The 21477-nt window shown below is 42.9% G+C and overlaps 1 protein-coding gene across 1 annotated transcript; it reads right to left on the minus strand.

Moving 5' to 3' along the window:
- Positions 1-1647: 1647 nt before the first annotated feature.
- On the minus strand, positions 1648-18896 carry mgmt (O-6-methylguanine-DNA methyltransferase). The gene is made up of 5 exons (XM_067236793.1): positions 18827-18896; positions 17493-17640; positions 9375-9535; positions 4384-4523; positions 1648-2336 (listed from the first exon to the last, which is right to left on the minus strand). Exons 2-5 carry the CDS (start codon positions 17624-17626, stop codon positions 2208-2210), a joined length of 564 nt encoding a protein of 187 aa, XP_067092894.1. The 5' UTR covers positions 17627-17640; positions 18827-18896; the 3' UTR covers positions 1648-2207.
- Between the last annotated feature and the right edge of the window lie 2581 nt (positions 18897-21477).

Here is a 21477-nt window from a genome sequence, read left to right on the forward strand (position 1 = left end):
GAGACAGAGAGAGTGTGTGTGTGTGTGTGTGTGAGGGGGTTAATAAATGTTGAATCAAACGCCGCACGAGACTCTCACACTCCTTAAGGGTTGCCCATTAGCGGTGTGTGGGTGCATGGGGAGTTTATCAGTGTCTGGGTGATTTATGAAGTCAGACTCAATATCATCTACTTCACCCACACACATATACTGACACACAAACACACACATACGGGGACATACACATGCACACATATGCGCACGTGCACACACACACACAGAGGCAGATATGAGGTCAAAATTAACCGTTTCACCGAGATTTACTGTGCAGATGATGAGATAGCCTTAACCTCTTTAAAGCTAATTCCATCGAATCCCAGTGCCAGAATGATAGGGAATGGGTGAGCATATGCATGGCGCTAATATACATCCACACTACTCATTCATTCTTTGTAGAGAGGGCATATATTATCCATGTGAGCTCTCTGATCCCTGAGCAAGCACCTCTCATGACCAATTACTTACAGTACACTGCCTCCACTAATCTGACACTGTGATGTGGCCGGACTCTCTTTCACACTCAGAAATAATAGAACTCTACAGACGTCAATATCTTGCACTCCTAAATTGTGTGGTATTCCACTGAATTGACTTAGCCGAAAGAGAGAGAGAAAAAAAGAAAGATATATATTTATAAGAAGAAGAAAAAAAGAAAGAAAAAAGAAGAGGGTGCTTACAGTGCACTTCAGAGTGGCCCTGTCTTAAATGGGACCCCTTGTGTCTGTGTCACAGCTCCCTTCGTTAAGGGGCTGACTGTAGCTTGTAGTCACCACAGGCATCATTAGCCCTGTGTGAAACCGCAGACTGAGACCCATTCTTCATCTGCCTGTCTGCCGCCTCGACATCCACACGAGGACCCCTCTCCGATGGCAGAGCGGTGAGAGGGAGTCCGGCACCACTGTCAGACACACGGGCGAGCTGATAGGGGAGGAAATTCGGAATGTGGCTACTTCAGTGTAAATGTATTCAGCAGCCCCTCTGAATTGGTTTCTATGAAGGTTATAGTGGATATATTTTTGGAAGGTGGATTAGGCTACCTGAACAGTACATTGGTAATGTCTCCCAGGGGCTCACTAGGTCAGTTCAACACTGCTCTCTGAGAGTGGAGGGGATTACCAAAATTGAGCAGTAAAGTGTACTATCCAAACTGTACTATATTTACAGTGCAGCGCATAACCGTGAAATATATACTGACCAGTGTTAAACAGTGTCTTGGGATACTGTCATTTGAATCAGCTGAGGATATTGTCAAGCGCTCAACATCAGAGCTGCTGTTGGGGCTTGATCACCCTGAGGAAGATCGTATCCATCTCAATGAGATCAAATGATGGAAATTAATGCATATATGACCTAAGTTAGGGGTATAATGCTCTTTGTAGAATTCAAAGCAGACTTCTTTTCCCCGTTCTGTACTGCCCTCTATTGGAAAGCACTATTTAAAATGAGACGGAAAATGGAATATACACTGACGTGACTCAAATATTTGACAGATGTATGGTAGGTGGGAGAAAAATACAAATCAAAAAATGATATAAATGTTGCTTCTTGATCAAAATAGTAGATACATGAGTAAGATTACTCATATTGTGAAAGTGAGTAAAATGACATGAATTTAAACTTTATTTACTTTGTGGGAAAAAATCAGAAAAGTGTTTTTAAACAATGACACTCGATTGGGCAAACTAAACAAATTAATACACTGTAAATGAGGACAGAAAAAAGCTTTAAACCAATACAAAGCTGAAGCCCTATACTGGATGTTGAACAAAGAATTCACTTGGCAGGGAATGAAATAGCCAACAAGAAGTACAAAGAGTAATTCAACATAGGAAGGAAAACAATTCAAGAGACATATTTTAGGGAAATAATTCAAAAAACATTCCAACAATATCTGGCAAACTGAACAGACACCCATGGGATCATGTTTGCAATTCCTGCTGTTCTCTGTTAAGGTTATTTCTGAACACACTCAATGAACAACAGCTCTCTTGTCACATGAACTATGCATTACTTTCATTACGGTCATTTATTTTGTTCAGACAATTCTCAAGTTTCAGTTATTTTGGAAGGTGAAAAGAAGCGAATAGGCCGTCCGTCCTGGTCTTGTGGAATGGTCTCAGGGTTTGAGTGCTCTGGTTCAGTGAGCGAAGGACAGCTTTGGCTCTCACTCATCCTTCCTTTCTCAGCTGCTCGTGGCTAAGCAGCCACTGTTTCAGATGGTTTCCCTTGCCACGCATGTATGGTCCACTCTGGCCACTGCTGGTGATGACCCGGTGGCAGGGGACAAGGAGAGGAACCTAGTGCCAGAAAGGTGTTCAGTTACCAGCAACGAGTAACAACAGAACCATTTTAAACTTAATCAGAAGAAGTACATGAGAATCATGTTACTCCTGTTGTTAGGTCACTGTAGCCTTTAAGAGACACTGTGCTGTGGTGTACAAAATGTAATACAAATGCGATCCTATTGTCTTCAGCTTTGATAACAAAGAGTCGCTGAACCTGACTCTCACCCAAGGAAAAAGAAAGAAATCTCCAGAACGTGACACGGTGTGAAAACATGAATCTACGGTACACAATTTTCATGTTTCTTTACCGCAGTCATATTGTTTCATTTATTCATGAAGCCATAACTGTCAAGCTTGATACTCAATAGATCCACATTGAGAATAGCTGCTCAGTCTTTGGATGGACATAAATGTTTTTTGCTCTTTAATAGTATAAAGCAAAGCAGCAATCAAAAATTAATGGGCAAAAACACCAGCAGGATGAATATTCAATGGAGAGGGTGTCAACATTAAGATGTGATAACCCTGTGATCATTAAAAAGAGGGAGTCAGTGGAGCGCTTATGCTTGTTGCAGTCGGCTGCCAGGGGGGTCCTGAGTTCTTTGTAAACTAAATGGCTGGAGAAGGATTAAACAAGCAGGCAGAAATCCCTCCTCTGGTTGTGAATTTAGGGATAAGAATAGAAGCAAGGGGTCGAGGACAAGATAATTACCATTGTTTATTTTCACAGGAAAAAGTCTAAAAATATTGTATTTGCAAAATGCTGTTTATACTCTGTCTAGTTACGCCCCCGTATAGTATATAGCGGTTATTGCTTAATAGATGTTGCCTCCTTGCAAGGTCGGTTGTCATGGTGTGATGGTTGTACCACTCCTTCCTTTAGAGCTGTACAGCAGAAGGAAATCCAATGTGGTTTCAGCTCAAATCCATCATTAAACCCACTACCATATCAAGAGCAATAAAACTTTTCAACCCTTAGATTAACCTTGCAGACAGCAAGGTACTGCCAGAATACTCTGATCAATACTGGGTTCCCTAGGTTTGGAGTGAAGGCAGGCAACCCTCAAGGCCTTTGGATCTGCCTGTTCACCTGGGGAAAGAGCACTACACTCGGCTTATCAATACTCAAATCCTGGTAAGGAAGTGCCACGGTGAGGCGGGAATCAATACCGCGCTCAGCTTTCCACAGCTGAAGCCCAAGTGTATCAGCACTACTGACAGGTAATTGACACTGACAATCTGATTCTACAGTACAGCTGAATCATGAGCCTCAAAGATCCACGCTGTGAAATATGCGCCAGAATGCTTTCACTGAAACATGATCTTGTGCAAATGTATGTCTACTGCATATTTTTGAAATAACTCCAAATATAAAAAAGAAAAAACAAATATATACATTATTTATTCAGATCCTAATAACCGTTAATACACACTTTCAACTGTTTGCTAAGTGTTACCCAGTGTTCACACAAATATGAAAAATTGCCAAGGCAAATAATCCTTTGGCATAAGTGATTACTGTGCATATGTGCCTACACTAAACAATACATGCTAGTGTGCGTGCGTGCGTGTCTGCCTAGTTCCGGAACAGTGGAGGCAGGTAGTGTTCTGTTTGACACGCCACACCAGTAGTGCCCACAGCGCTACATGGGCAGAGCTAAACGGGCTTTGATCAAATGGTTTGATCAAAAGGAGACGCACAACTTGCCCTCTAGCCCTCCATTTTGTACAGAGTGAATGAATCATTGGGAAAAACACAGCAACCATGTTCCCTAAAAGAGACAATTGTGGTTTTACCACATAGGAGAGGCCCCAGAAACTTAAGGTTGCCAGTAGAGATCCTAAGAGTTGGGGTGGCTCAGTGTGGGATTCTTAGGATTATATTATCATGCAACTTTTATAATGAATGTATATCCCAGGTAGATTTTGCGGTTATTTACTTAACACCCTGATCTTCATTAGCAGAAACAACAACACGTTTAGCTCTGGTTGAAGCCCTTGTGTTGAGCTTGCCTGGAGAACCTGAGGTGCCTGTCACATAAGGGTTGGGCCAACTAACCGGGTTCCTCCTCATGGCTCCTCCCACAGCTCGGGAGGCTCTTGGGTTGCCCGCCATCTCAGCCAGGCGCTTGTACGACACCGTCTCTCCCATTTTCACGTCCCTCAGAAGAGTTTGCAACACTCGGCTGGTGAATGCATCTACACAGAGAGGAGGAGGAGAGGACAGGAGAGGAGTGGAGGAGAGATATGGAAAAATAAAGGAGGGAAAAAAACAAGGACTAGCATTTATTGAAATCAGTCACACACAGAACTACTGGAGTGACTTCTCCAGTGGCTCACAGACACTCACAGTGAAGTAGCATATTGACTACGTCTCCTTGAGATATGTGGTACCTATGAACATAATAAATGTATTGTACCCACTCAAAATGGCTTCAACTGGACAGTATAAGCTGTAGCCTGACATTTCATGGGGCACAAGAAACCAAATGGATTTTCATGAATCGTCCTTGCTCGCCTTAATTCGTTCTTTGGAGAGATTATTCAACGTCTACAGAAATAATGAAATACTTCAATTTGACCTTAAAAATAGCACTTTAACATGGTGCTCGGTTTGGTATGAGAACATTATTTCCAAAGCAGAAAAATCTAGGTTATGCAAGGAAAGGTCACAGCTAAAATTAAAAAGTTCGCTCTTTCATTTAAAAGGATTAAGAGAGGCCAAAAAGACTGCAAATGTGCTCCAGATTTTTAATAAAAATAATTTGAATGTTGCATACCATTTGTGGCAGTGGGATGACTTTGAGGTTAATCAGACCAATTTGTCCTTTTAATTGCTTTCTATTCAGAGTAGATTCATTATATCATCTTCTCTTAAATGGTGGAATTCACCGAATCATCTGCAGCTTAGCAGACCATATTAACGGCTTTGATTTCATTAGCACGTCGGTAGAGGCATTATCTTTTACTGTACAACCACCAGACACCGGCTGAAAGGCATGTTTGGATAACCAAGATCACAGTGAAAAAGAAATCTACCACATTTGGAGCAAACCTCGTCTATCCTGGAGAAAAGCCGAAGCGTTGAGAGCGCCGTACTGTATCTGTGTGGTTGAAAACCACCTTTGTACGGTGGATTCCGGAACAAAGATCGTGTTATCGTGCGAGAAGATTCCTCAAGTCTGCTTCACCCACACCCGGTCATGAAAATTCAATTAGTGATCTCCCATTCTCTCTCATTTGCATGGTCTCAGAGAGCACATGACAAGTGATCTATGTGAAATCACTCTAAATTGGCATTGTGTGAAAACATGTCACCCCCCCCACCCCCCCCCCGGTCTCTCTTCTACAGAGTGAACATCTTTCACTCCCCAGGCTCCCTACCTTATAGTCACTCTCCCACACAAAGCCACGTGAACAAGGCAATTTGCCTAAACTGGGGGGAATAAGTGTAAAACCTAAAGGGGGTAGATTTGATTGATGCACACCCATGTGGGTTCCTTGTCTTGAACAAGGCCCGTAGGTACGGTTTAATAATTTTTCAGGTAATAATCACGCTGTCAACGAGAGGGCTGATGGCTTCTTGCACAGACTTAATGCTATGCGATATACCCTTATCAAAATTGTTCTTATACATTATTCCTGCTCATGCAGCATGGATTTGGCCACGTGGAGCATGTGGTGCATATTGATATCACAGTGATGCTCATGACAAAACGACAACGCGTGGGAACAGATAGGGACTGCGGGTTTGACAAATCCCTGTTGATGCACACATTATTGAAAACCCTCTCAAAGTCATGGTGCCACTCTGTGCTCAAACACCATTGGGCTATGCCACAAACAAAACAGCACGAGGCCGTGGCTGTTGCTTCGAACAGCTACCCGCTGGGTTAAAAGTACGGTCTGGTTCTTCAGACATATGTAAGTGTGGGTATTTTAACTGTGAGTGTGGAGGTTAGAGAAGTCTGCTCCAAGCACAGCTGAACCGGGGGAATTCAAGCGGGTCACTTTATGTGACCTGGGATGATTTCCAGAGCGGTCCCTCAGCCCCATACTTCATATAGGGCTTAATATGCTGTGTCTGGGGTCAGGACCCTCTTTAGATAGGGGAGCACCAGTGTCAATTGTTTAAATAAAAGTTGAGGGGGGACCACTTACAGGTTTACGGACATCCCGTAATTATGTCACAGGTCATTACCTTCCAGCAGGCTAGGAGGCCAGGCTACAGGAGAGACCAGATTGGCCAGCGGCTGAAATCGATGGGCAGAAATGGATCCCACGATTATGAACATATTGATGGGGTGTGTACTTCCCAGATTCGCCACGTCAAAGAAGAAATCGAATCGTTCATGGTTCTTCGCGGACGATCTCTTTGAACCGGCAATCAGATCCGATATCCCAAATAGCGGGGACCACATGGTCCCGACTGACGGGGACATTTCCCTTTGCGGCTGACATCCGCCCACTGCGGGTAGTTGCGAGAGCACAACACGAGAGTGGAAGAAGCGGCTTCCTCATTATCCAGCGGGCCTAATGGGAGGGGAGGCTTTGACTCCCAGTCAACGGGTCTCTCGAGTCCGGATGGATCCACCCTTTTGAAGGCTGACGGGGGTGCTGATGACTCTCTGATTATTCGATAGGCTGAAAACGTTCATTTCCCTAATTCCTCTCCACATCACAGGGGCGAGTCGTGGTGAGTGTCTCATCTCGCCCTGCGCTGTGCACAGGGGGAGGTTCACTCTCCTGCAGGAACTCAGTCTTTTGGGGCTTTGAAGCCCGTACCCTCCTCCTCCCCACTCTCACAGGCCCTGCCCTCCCCCCTATCCCCCCGCTCTCCACAGCTCTGTTCCCCCCTATCCCCACCCCCACCATACCAACCCCCACACACACACACCCTGCCTACCGCCCCCCCCCACCCCCTCCCGCCACAACCCTTCCCTGCACATTCCCCATGCCGCTTACCCAGACTAAGATCCCCCTCCACTGTTACATATGGATGTTTTATTAATGAGATGAGAAGATGCATTGTTTCTAAGAAGGTTTGTGTTTTCGAGGAGTTGCGCGTGCACGCACGCACACACAAACAAACAAACATGCACTCGCACGCAAGCACGCAACCTCCTTTCCTACCTCGGACGACCAAAGAGGCGTGTGTGTGTGATGTGTTTAGCGACGGTGAACGCTGAAGGAGAACGGGCCTCACATCTCCTCTCGTGTCACCTCGCTGCAGTGCTATCCAGTGACAGCTCATATGAAAAGCTTCTTGTTTTGTCAGAAGCGAGGAAACAAGACACAGGAGCACATGAGGAGGTCGTGACAAGACTGCGTGGCATGCTGCAGAAGAAACATCCAGAATCTCTCGATCACAACACATTAGGCAACAACTACAACAACAAAAAGTTGGTTGTCAGAAATTGCAATGACCTGATTAAACTTGTTTTTTTGTCTTATTCCCACTGTGGTACAATGACAGAAGCAATTAATTCAGGGGTTACAAAGCCTCCTGTAATTCTTACCCATAATAAGACAGTAGACAATGTAGAGATCCTGCAAATCACCCCAAATAAAATTATAGAACTGTCTTTCCTTGGAACAAATCCTCCGGACGTACGAATTGAACATAGCTACCCCAGCATGGCCTGTGGTTTTAACTGCTGAGAGCTCCATATCCCTATGCCTCGTATTCATGCAGCCACTCAACAACAGACGAGGGAGAGAGCTGGAGCGCAGCACAATCACCTATTCAGATCAGGTACTAATGAAGAATTCCATCTATCCTGAAATTTAATTAAAACCCCAAAGACTTCAGATGAGATGCGATTTGAAAGAGCCCGGGGCGGGTACACAAGCACTTGGTGGCGAAGGGAATCACGCTGAAAGTTGATATCGTAATTGGTCCTGATGTATTTTCTGCATTGCCTTTGCGGGAGCGTGGGACTCGTAGCTGTATACAGGGTCTCGGCGGACTACCTGCTCATTGAAAATGCCATCACTCAAGTACTGTGGATCTGCATGAAATTAGAGAGCAGCCACAGCCTGATTGCAGAGGAAGAGAAGCACAGTTGTCAAATACATACATTAGGGTGTTTCTTTTTCTGTGTTCGTTTTCACCTTAAATGCCTTTGTCCTGTTTGAGAAGTAAAAACAAGAAAGCTCTTTTTTCCTGTCTAAGGAAATGTGCCTATAGTATTCTTTCAAAAACGATTTAAATCCTAGATGTTTTTTTTAAGTGAATTATCTTTCTATCTTTAACCCTTGTGCTGCCTTCGGGTCACATGACCCAAAGGTTCAGAACTAACCATCGTTGTGTTTACCCAATTTTACCCAACAAAAAACAATTTTATTTTAACCTTCGCAATGTGGAGGGTCTGAGACAGCCCGACGGTTAAAAGAAAATGCTTCACTTTGTTTTTGTATGCAGTAAAGTTGTCACAATACGACGGTGGGTAACAATGACTGATGGGTTATAATGACCCGAAGAGAACACAAGGGTTAAAAAAAAAAAGAAATACAACAAGAACCTCTACAAAATGGTGCATTTTACTCAAATGACCATCTTATTCAATAATAAACTATGGTGTCACAACTTCTGGTTGAAAGGACACTAATTGTCCATTCTTTAGGTTCCCCTGTCCACTGCAGTAGGTGACTGGTCAAGCCAACAAAAAGCTCATTGAAACTTTACTACCATTCACATGCTCTCTCATTAAAAAAAAGCTTCCTGTCTGAAAATGTCAAGAGTGGAATTTGATCAGTTTCAAAGAATGTGCCAAGAATCATGGGAAAGCTGGCCAAGACTAACACGCACTGTAAGAGCTACAGATTACTGAACCAAGTTACAGCTCTGTGTTCTGTGCTCTCTCTTTCGCTCCTTCTCCCTCCCTCCCTCCTGCTCCTATCCCCCCCCCCACTCTTTCCCTCTCTCCCTCAGCCATAAAATACTTCATTATAACACAGTGCGCCAGCGAGTGTAAGTGATGTAACTGACAATTAAGAGTGAAAGCCCGATCCCAGTCATGGCTCTGCAAATATTTATCCATGACAGACCTCCGTGCAGGGCGGGGTGGTGAAAGGCAGGGAGGGGGAGACTCCCTACGGTCCACGGCTCCGAGAAGTAGGCCTGGAGCCATTCAACGCAGCGCTGCAACTCAGGGCTGGATTCCGCTCGGCCCTCGCTGACCACACAGCTCTGGGGGGGCTCGTCTGTCCTAGGACGTCCAGAAGGAGGAAAAAGTCATAAGGATGAAGAATTCCTTGTTGGAGATTGATGTGATGTGCCAGAAGGGTGTAATAAAATGCCTTGAGTGACTCAGATGCGAACTGACAGAACAGTTTCGGTGGAGTGTTTAACCAGGAAATGTTCATCATCGAGCGTTGGCCTCGGAATTTCGGACAACTTGATCAAGTCAGTTTTCAATAGTTTCTCGAATTTGTAAACACTTTTGACACTTGCACATTGCAAAGAATAGCTATGAGCAAAAAACACTTTAAATGAAAATGGTATAGTGTTATGTGATTATAAAGCAGTGGTGACAAGCCACAAAGAAATTGGTATCCTGTGTACCTTAGCGAGTGAACGGCTGCTTACAGGAATTTGTTAATCAGTTAACAGATGATTCTCTCAGTGCTGCTGACTGACCACCCCCTGGGTCAAGGCCAGTAGACTGACCTGCATTTGACATGTTAAGACCCTATTTGGATGGTCCTCTCTTAGCATGTGCATTACTGCAAAGTGGACCTCAAGCTGTGTGTAAGATCTAACATACACCGCCAACTCCATTAACTGGTGTGCGGACCTATAAATAAATAATATCACCATTTAAGTGCCCTTTTTTGAAAATTGGTTTATCCTGTACGGTATTAATAATACACATTTACTTTGTTAAACACACAGGCCATCTTTCTTGCTGCTCGACCTCCTGGTACATTAGTCAACACGGTAAGGGTCTACACGTAAGTGTTCTTACACTACTTCAGGAGGTCACAGTTTGAGCAACATTTTATTCCACATCTGAGGAGAAAGAGTTGCCCCTGTGTTATGACAGGCACAGTTCAGCAGTTTAGCTTGCAGTGAAAAGCACTGCCTGGCAGTCTGGGGCTGTGATTTGATGATCTGGGGTGCTGTTTAACACTAGGTGTAAATACTGTAAAAAGGCGTAAATACTCTGAAGTGTAAATAAACCAAACCACAGTTTATAGTGAGTGTTGAAAACTGAGAAAGCCACCCGTGGCCCTGCACTGAGACCCACTCAAACAATGGCCATGGCTCATGGCAATCTCTGTCGGCATGGGTGAGTGCCCAGCCAGCCCCTACTTGTCATTGTCTCTCCTCTCTCCCTCCCCCCCCCCCCCCCCCCCCCCCCTCACCCCCACCTCCCACTGCTCCATCCTCATTTCTCCCCTCTATTTCTCTATCCTACTTTGCCGGCACTATTCCCCCCACCCCCCACCATACACTTTCCCTCAGTGAAGATCTTCAGGCCACTGTTCCCTCTCGCCCCTCTCTAGTCCACCCCCACCCCTCCCACCACCACCACCACCACCACCACCACACCACCTCTTTCTCTCAGAGAGGATGTTCCAGCCAGTGCACACTGACAGCTCAGGGATATTGTGTGTGGAAATGTTCCTGTTGGAGCCGCAGGCCCCGACAATCTGCTGGACAAAGGCTAGAGCACCTTTGCTTAAGGCTCAGACCCTTTGACCCACACTGAGGCTTCAGACTTGTCACCAGGGCTAATTTTCCCCTCTTCTGCTGACAGTCTCATGCTAAACGTGTCTGAGTGAGCCTCCGCTGACATAAACAGCACAGCGCATACGGCACACGGTATTCACAGAACGAATGTCTCTAAGGCGAAGCATCAAATCTGGACTGTATCGGAAACATTGGTGGGACTGTATCAGGTGGAAAACTAAAATGGTTATCAAATCAATGTGATCAGTGTTCTTGCAATTACAATGGAGGACAGAAAAAAACAAATATATATAACTGACTGTTTTCAGATTAAAACAAAAACAAAACAAAAGAGAACATCCTGTCCAACTTTTCATTTCCAAAAACCTAATATCTGTCCCTCAGTGCAACAGTATCTCTCTCTTAAATGAGCAAAATGGTTCAATCTTAACTGCTACTGTAAATTCCTATTGAATAAGCTAGAATATTTAGAACATCAGGTTTCTGTCCTTTCATTGGTGTGAATATAAGATACTGACTCTAACTTGGCAATGATTTGCAGCAGTTGAGAGAATATTTCCCTTGATAGCAGATTGTGATTTGAAAGAATTTCTAATATTGTGCTCCTGTCACAATCAATTCCCAATTACCATAAATCATTGCTGTGCAGAGTGAGAGTCATTTGGCTCTCCACCTATTTTCTTCCTCTAATATAAAAGAATGAATAGGGAGTTGATATCACCGTTAAGGTGGTTATTTCATCATCCAGGAAGAAACAATCAAAAGGGACAAAGAAGGTGAGAGAGCTGGGAAATATTGTTTCAAGAAGAAGAAGAAAAAAACGGCATCCATTTTGTAGATTACCATGAGGAATTTAAAAAAACTAGCAATAGTATTACCTTCCCTCAGTATGACTGTCAAGCTACTGGGCTTGAACACACATCGAGCGTACGTTAGCAGACATGACTAATTGAAATGGATTTTGTCAGTCTGTGTACCAATGTCTGGTAGGGGCCAAAAACAGTGGTACACAAAAAAAAGTCGGGGGAAAAAGAAACAAAAAAAAAAATGGGTAGTCATGCCTTCATCCTGTGATGCGTGATAAGGCTCATTCTGACTGGATGGCCTGTCACGTTTGACACGGCCTGTCAGAGTTCCCCTTCACCAATCATGGGTAACACAGCGGGTCAGAGGATGAAATAGAAAAGGCCAAGACCAGTCCATATTTCCCTTAGTCTCATCGTGGCGGCTACTTAACTGGGAGATGTCAAAGACTCAAGAGAGCATGAAAACAGCCTGAAATGACTGTCTAAAAAGGGAAAGGACTATTCCATGTCTCTATGAATGTCAAGATCCTGATGGTTTTTCAGCCAAAGGCTGCGATACAATTGTAAGTCACTTGCTCAATATGGCTCGTTCAAGCATTCCCGAGATCCTTCAGATGTGGATCTAGACGCTGACACAGAGAAGTCAGGAGCTTTTAAAGCAGCTCACTCTAAGCTGCCCTGCTTATTCTATTCCACAGGCCCTACAGTATAGCTATTCTGAACCTCAGCATGTCATCTAGACTCAACAACAGAGGATCCATTAACTGCTCTCCAGAAATGTAATAGCTGCCTTATTAGACAATGTGTCCATCAAACAGGATATGGGTCTCACACTAACCTGTTCAGTTGCACGGTGAGGTTCTGTGCTAAAATAATTATACTCTAGAGCAGGCAACACAGCATGCAGCGATTAGGCCTCCCCCAGCTAAGCGGCCACAGGAGTCAACGTAGACATGTTTTACTAGAGCTTTACCCCTCACCCCATAATGCACTGCATACACACCCAACACAGCTATGTTTATGTACAAGTGGCTAGTGAGCACTTTAAATGGTGCTTTTAGTCTTCTATTCTCAAGTGCCGCCGAAAGAGATTCCAATTACCCAAATGCTAAGAAGCCAGAAAGGGAGACACAAAGTACATCAGGGATCCCCTGTAACACGCGACTGGGACCGGAGGAAACTCCACTGCTAAGGACTGAGAGATGGGGGGGACAGTGACCCTGCATGGATAGCCTCTGTCAGAATTTGACCATGTCAAGCACAAAGGCATTATGGGAATCCAGTGTCACCAAGTCCTAATTACTGTCTGTGTTCGGAGCAAATTACTGCCTTGTTCCTCTGATTAGCGAGGAGGCTAATCTTCACCTGTGTACGCCAGCACTGCTGAGGGCCCTTGAGTGTTAGCGCTTCGTCTTCTGTAATTTATTTTTAAATCAGTGCCCGCTCCCAGGAGTTTTGAGTGTTTTGTTGTGAACCGCTTACCATGATCCCCACCACCACCCCCTCACCCCTAAATCCTTGACTAAATCCTTGTTTGGTGCCGGAGGAAGATAAGCAAGAACAACACTTGGGCATAATTGACTCGTACTCCTCTCCAAGATGTCAGAGTAAAATAATCTCTCTGCATATCACCTCGGTAGAATATGCGAGGTAAAGGACTTTATAGTCCAATGTAATACAGAACTCCATTCCGTTTTAAAAGTCACAATGAATAGCATCATGCTAAAAGTTTTTCGGATGACAGAACAGAAATAACAGGAATTGGAACTCAGCCCAAACCCTCTGCTACTCAACACTCAGCACCCTGAGACTAGTTTTAGAAATCTCAACATTCCCTAATGTTCAGCTGACGACTGAGGGACTGACAGAGGGTCCGTCCGTCTGCGATGGGCGGTTTACAGGTAGTGTGTTACACAGGTGTTGGTTTGCACAGGAAATGACACACGCAGGCTGATTGGGGGAGGTCCCAGGGGACTTGGCCGTAAACACAGAGCACAGATGGGTCCAGGGGCCAGTGGGAACAGCACCTTAATGAACACACAGCTGAGGACTACTCCTCGCACAATACAACCCAGGGATTACCTAAGGCCACAGGAAAATAAAATACAACATTTGAACTGTACATCATTAACATAGCATGCCACAAAATGGTTTAATGAATATTCTAATACATGGGGGCAAATAGAAAAATCACACCAAGATATTAGTTGAATTTGAATTAATTTCCTGCCATTTGTTTCTACTTCAAAATGCAGTAATGCTGGTCTAGTGTTGAGGGACATGTTAAGCAGTAGCATACCCACTCCAAATCCGTAATGTACTCTCCTTAACTAAGTCCAACCCCCACTGGCCCACAGAGGGAGGCCGACATTTGCTGATAAGAGACCTTGGTGAGAAAAAAAAAAACCTGAATAGGCAACACACATTCCCTGTGATCCAGAACATTGATTCACAACACTACATGAGTGTGAGAAAACAATAAATGCGTCACCTCAGACATTTCACACCAGTAGTTGGTATTGTGTACAAGCTGCCCTGACAGCTAGGGTATTAGACAGGAGGGAGTACCGGTAAGTGCCCCGGCACGTCGATGCGACTGTGATCACGTTGAGAGTGAGGAGCTAAAGAGTGAAAACACTCGACCTGTGAACAATGAGGACACTTTGCATCTCGTCCCATGTTGTCCGTGACAATGGAAGGCTGTTGGGCTAACTGGTGATAAATAGACTACACCCTTCTCCTTAAGAGCAATACAGTGTTCTCAATTGCTAATCAGAGACTCAGTGAGCAGGTTTATTCAAAAGACTAATTACTGTTGTACCTCACTCCAAATGTAAGAGCTCTTATAGAGGGACAAGAGGGGTTCTTTCCTCTTTTCACTTCCTGATGGGGTATTTCTTTACAAGCAGGCCTGCTTTTCAACAAAAGCGTTTAAAAAATCTGTGATTGCTTTCATCACTTTAATTACATTCAGAAATGGCATTTCTGCCATATAATACACCCCTATTGTTTCAGAATTATCTATCTCGGAGAGTAAAATCTACAATATTTGACGACACTCCAGAGCTAAATCGCCTCTTGAAATTGAAATATGCTGGTGAAATACAAAATAAAAAGACAGCCCTTGTTGCTGATATACTGGAAGCGCCATGGCTTTCTACAGACTGCTATTATTATGCATATCCAGGTAGAAAGTTAATTAACCCAAAGCTTAAGCTAATTATGGTAGCAGAATGCTATCAACCAAACGCTTTCAGTCAGACAGCTGTCCAGAATTGCATTTGCTAATCATTTGTCTTTTGCCGGAGCATATGGTACATTTCCCCGCTATCAGAGGAACAACAAACAGATGAAAATCATTAACTAAAAACAATGTGCAATGTGAAAAATCAGACACAGATTTATACGGCTTTGTGTCAGGGAAAAAAAAGGCGGATTTATAGCCTGGGAAATATAATGATAATTTTGGTTTGAGCCACTTAGGATTTTCGGCAGATCACATGACCCATGTGTGCTGGGAATTCAGATGCACAAATATATTGTTTATATCTATATGCAAATGAGACAGAATGTTTATTGTTTATGCGTGTAATATTAATTAGAATTTTCTATGGAAGCATACAAGAGGAGCTTATTTTGAACAGCTTTCTAGCTTCTGGTGTATTTTCACTTGTCCTTCCACTGCAATGTTTTTGTATTGTTGATAAAGACAAAGCAGTTTCAGCTTTGAATACATCAATTATTGCTCTAAAATCTGTTGGGCGAGATTTCTTTTCACAAAAACACTGCTGGCTGTTAAAGAATGATTGATATCAGTATTGCCTTGCAACATTATCCAGCAATAAAGACTACTCAAGTTCTAATGCAACATGTCACACATGGGCTCCTGTAGTACATTTCTATTGAGGACCTCACAAGCTAAATTGCTTTTTCCAGCTCCTCCACACCTCAGTCGGGATGACAGACAAATTGATCAAATCATTGTAAAATAATATGCCCGCGAAATGTCTCGGGGCAGAAGTCCAGACCCTTTTCTTTTCATTTTTTCATATTGCACCCTAATAAAAAATACTCCCTATTTTGTATTATGTGTCTATGTTGGATGTAAAGGTCGAAAAGCATCATATTTCAGATTATAGTAATCTCCTGTAAACAAAATGTGTGTAATTTTTCAGTGAACGCTCTGGCCATGCTAAACTAGAAGGAAACTGGTTAACAGAGTTGGGCCCCAACAGGGGTTGTTGAGATGTAATGAATTTGTTCATCTGATGGTGCCTGCAGGGCTGTCGTTAAAGCCGCAGAGCTTTATTTCAGGAAATGTTGCTTAGATCAGTAAAGAAGCAAAAAAAGGGGCCTCACACGTTTCCATTAGAACGCTGACGGTCATGGGGTGTAAGCAATGCTTCAGGAGCATTTGTGTAGCTATAATGACGTTTATCAATCAACTATTTATCATTGTCACGAATGCTTTGTTAGCGCTTATGCTATCCACATTCAGTCACATTCTAATTCCACAAACGCTGCCAAACCTTGAGCCTTATAGTACATCTCTCCATGATAAAAAAACATGATTTTGATGATGGGTTAGGCTTGGATTTAAATCCTGTTCTCACATTAGGGGACGTACAGAGAAATGTGATGGAGACTACACGTATGATCGACATAGCAAATGATATTAAACTGAGAAATGATCTACTGATGCGAATCATTACATTCATTTGCATATTCTTACTGAACCTGAACACACAAATTAAACCACATACAGACTGAGAGGGAGCAAGGTGATGTGCATGGATACAGGACATCTTTCATAATCAGAATTCCATATTATTAATTTCCTCACTTCTACTCATTAACAAGTAGAATGCTTTTACTGCTTGATGCATTTTAGGAAAATGGAGACAGTCACGAAGCAAACACATGTTGAGGTATAATATACAAGCGCATTAATAGGTTTCCATAAATTAGAATTTGCCATACATTTTCAAAAGGATGACTTCCTATTTGGTGCATTTGAAAATTGTTTAATTTCCAGAACCAATCAAGTTTATCAAATGTGAATCTGTGATACATGGATATTTAATTTCCATCTAATCAAAACTAATCTGAGATGTCGGGTGTGGACCTGAAAATGTAAAACTGTAAAATTGAAGAGTACTTTTAATGGAGATTTTAATCATTTTCAGATTTTTTTCTTTTTTGCAGGAATCTCAGAGCACCTTACAGTAGCTACAGTATAAGAAGTGCTTGTTTACACTCTGAAGTATAGCATACAGCTGGGATCAAACATAACTTCAGAGTACAGTGCCAACCATGATCCCAATAGCCTTAGCTGACCCAATAGACTTGGTCTCCAATGAACTCCTTTGTGGATAATAAACAGTAATTTTTTTCTTCAAATATTTCAAATATACTGCAGGAAGAATCACTACCACATGCCATCAGAAATCTAATTTCAAGCTCAACCGTATTCTAGTGCCCCTCATATTTCTAGCGCCTCTCATATTTTGCCCCAACTTTCTCCAGGATATTTCTTATGGGATCTACAAAAACGCCCTGCTTCCGATGAGGAATGGTGGCACTCCATCATGGGAGTGGATTCTGTCTGCCTGTAAATTTCACACCTTTGTTTATAACGTCACTGAGTAGGCTGTTGTACAGTACCTTTCAGCAGGTGCCACATCCATTATGATCTGGATGGTGTGCACACCATTCTCACATGCGCTGACTTGGATCTTTCCCAGGGGGCTCAGCAATGAGATGGTCTTCTGGGCGCACGGGCTCTCTCTCTGGCTCATCTCACCGTCCTACACTAGGAAACAAATCGCCTTGTATTCAACAGAGTATTAATGTGGTTAACTTTTTCCATTCTCATCCCCTTTCTCATTGAATCGCTTATTGAAAAACGTGGCACGCATGTGTCACACTTTACATGTTACAATGCATGCCCTTCAAACAATGTCATGATTTGACTTGATCCTTACATTAGAATCTAGGATTTTCCTTCTTTCATAAAAAAGCAACAATACGCCTACCTAACCAATAAATCGTCCATTTTTCCCCTCTTTCTGTTCTATATATCACATAAATGAGAAAAACAATGCAGTCTGTTCCCTTGTCTGGTGGGGGATTCCCTAGATAGCTCAACATTATTTTCAATCCGTCATTTTTGGTTGATGGCCGGGATGTTTTTCTAGCATTAAATTTGTTCCTTAGGGTGCAACTCCGATGGGATTCTGGTTTCTAGCCCTTAACAACAGCAAAAACGTGCAGCTTTTCTGACGACTGAGATGGATACTGGCAATAACCAGACAGCAGTTTCTTTTTTTATTTTTACTTTGAGGGGAGGGCAGATGATTGACTATGTTATATGTGAGTTTTTGAGAGATGGGGGTTATAATAAATAAAGGTCACATTGATTGGAAAGGTTTCCAACCAGGAATCACTTCTTCCAATAAGGCCTTCTGTTCAACACACTGTGTAGTACAGAGCAGTAAAGTAACTTTGCAATTAAATTGGCTTATTGTATTCCAGCATGAAAGATGCTGTATTTAAGTTACTTGCATGATAACATGTATTGAAAGTAACATTTAACCCATGTTATGTGTGCATTAGTCTGGCTTTCTTTTTCCGTGAATCATACACCCTACAAAAAACAGTGCAGATGCTGCTTGCAAGGATAAAGGTTTGAAACTTCTTACAAGTAAGGTTCCCTGCGTGTTGTTCTGTCTGAGTTGAGATAATATCAGACTGCAATGCATCAAAGCAAATAATACATCGAGCTATTGGAAAACCCAGTAGTTTCAAGCACGCACAATAGGGATGTCATGCAACCTGCATCGTATCCCCAATTTTCGGGTCATTTGAGTGGTAGGCAAAACTGGCGTTTACTCTCCAACTCTAAGTTCGTTTGCCACTCTTTCATAAAAAGCATGAGGTAAGATATAAAAGCTACAGTACGGATATCATTACAAAGATACAACTTTGCTGCAGCTTACGTTTAAAAAATGTTGCCCAGATGAACATTTCACCATTTCAGCGTTAGCGTGTGTACCGCAGATATTTTCTTCCGTATCCTTTACAACGTGCATCAGGCAGCCAATGAAAATTCGTTAACACCTCCCACTCCCTTATCACTATGCGATCATTGGACAGAAATAAATGTTACCCTCCTCTCCCGAGATGACAGAGGACGAGATTCAAGTAGCTTTAGAAAACAATATAGTGACCATTTTCCAAAAGGTTTACCTGATTGAACAAGTAAATAAAACAGAGCATAAGGCACAAATACTTTTAAGTATATATTTTAATAATACCTTGAGCATTATCTTTAGTGAAAGAATGCATTTAGTTCACCCCTTATTCATATTGTATGGGGCTAACATTAGTCCACTTCTCCCACTTAGTTTAATCTGATCAGGCTACTGTGAGTGTACGCTCTCAGTATATCATTAATCATAAAGTGATACAGGACAAGTACTCCTCTGCATTCTACTATCTGCCTGCACTTTAGACTGTCATTCTGTGCAGACTTCCATTTGGGGAGTGTAGGCCCTTTGGCCCCCCACACCCCTCTCCACCGTGGTGAGGGTGGAAGCAGGGAGAAAACGCTGGCCCTGCAGAGACCATTTTGAAATCTGTGAGGATTTCCATGCCATCTGGACCCGCTGCCAGTCTGCCCCAGATAGTAAGGGTTGGCAACGGTACCCGACGGTGCAATATGGCTCTCTCTTTAATGAACTACTAACTGTCCCCCGTTTTAATTGATGTGACATTTGAGTCATTTATCTCTGACATTTCAATGAAGGATGATTCTCTGCCTTGCCATTTACTTTTTTGTGCTATTTCTAAGAGTCATTTGCATTTTGCTGCTCTAAACCTGCTTTTTGTCTCTCATTAGCTAATTACAGGAACAGGCATGATTAATACAAATTAACATAACACAGTTTAATATACTATGGGCTTGATGCAAAATGAAACTTTTTCTTCAAGTACAGAGGAGTACATAGGCTGATAACATTGGCTTCCTACTGTAAAAAGATGACTTGATGACATTAGAGGCCTGCAACCTTTATCCAGATAGCGACATGTACAGTGTGGGACAACTTATGTTCACAGCATGGTGAGAATCAAGCCCAATTAATCAGCATATGATTGCAGTGAGCAGCCCCCTCTGCTGGATCACCTGAGTCATTATTGCATTTGAATAGAGAGCGTCTCAATGGCCTCAACATACTTCTTACCCTGTGTTCTTGCAAGTACAATATGGAAAGGAGTGCACAATGTGGTGTTTTATACAGTAGCTTGCAAATTTGATGAATCAAATCAGAATATTTTCAAATATGTAGTTTTGACTGGGTTTATCTTTCCTACATTACACAGCTTTAGGTAGCCTACGGTACAAAACAAGTTTGTCAGGGGCACAAAGATGTAAATTTGAGTGTCAAAACAGGAAAGGCTACTGACCATGGAGGGTGAAAGGAGCAGCCTCGATGTGCGTGGGAGGAATATAAAGGTTCCACTCCCAATTGTTTGCCATAAATGACACAAGTTTTTTAATCTTTTAAAGATATCCTTTCCAAACAGAGTTCCACTGGTGACGGCTGTTCCTTTGATTGTGAGCAGCATCATTGCCAAGGTGTGGTGCCCTATCTGTGTTGGCAGCCAGGCCAGATAGCTTTTGTTTGAGACTCAGAGCTCCTTTTCCTGTTCAGTTTCCCGCACTATTTTTGTTTGTGTGAGGTGTTGATTGACTTACAGGGAACTGCTTCCTTTTAGTGTATGGCACCAGATGTTTGTGAGAATAACAACCCCATTTATTGAATTATGACAGAAATTGTTTATGAGCAATTCTCTCCATCCGTTCATGTAGGTGGCTCTGTCCTACAGCGTTTGCCTCGGTCTCGCCCCTTTCCTGTGTCCGCATGCTCGCAGCCATGTCTCCGTGGGAGGAGTAGCAGTCATTTATGATGTGAGGCATGTTTGAGAATTGAGGAGACCAGAGACAGCATGAACGGCATCATCCTACTCCCACACAAAGGCATGTGGAGTATTCTTCAAATTTCCTACATTGAAAAGATCCAGTCAGGTCTCAGTATACACAGTCCAAACAAAAATGATGTGTTTTTATCGAAGTTTGTTACAGAAAATTTAAATGTGAACCAACATGAATAGTAGAGATACAATTTGTCTAGTTCTATCTGTCAGTAAGAATCAGTGCATTTACTAATCAGATTTCTGGTCCCACTCACTGCAAATATTTGTCATCCATCACACTGACTTATTTACTGCATCTGAGTCTCTGTTTCTCCTTGCTCTTATATGAGATGCTTTCGTTATTTTACTGTAAAAATATTGTCGAGGTTGTCTGAACACTCTGCAGATGAAGAGGCTTGAACTCCTGACAGGCAGTGTCGCCGCCGCCGTGACACACTGGCCCGCACATGCTGCGCAGCATAATGATGACATTAGGATCCAGTGATAATATCAGCAACGCACTTCAGATAAATGACTGATAAACCAGGGGTTGTGCCTCTCGTATTACACGCTTGACAGAGCAGCTAATCAGTGTCCAAGTGACTGCTATTACATAAATCATGAGCTCGACTTTGATGCATATTCCATCGGTGTTCCCTATTCATCACGTCAT

This window comes from Osmerus mordax, chromosome 5 (assembly GCF_038355195.1).
Source record: "Osmerus mordax isolate fOsmMor3 chromosome 5, fOsmMor3.pri, whole genome shotgun sequence".
NCBI lineage: Eukaryota > Metazoa > Chordata > Actinopteri > Osmeriformes > Osmeridae > Osmerus > Osmerus mordax.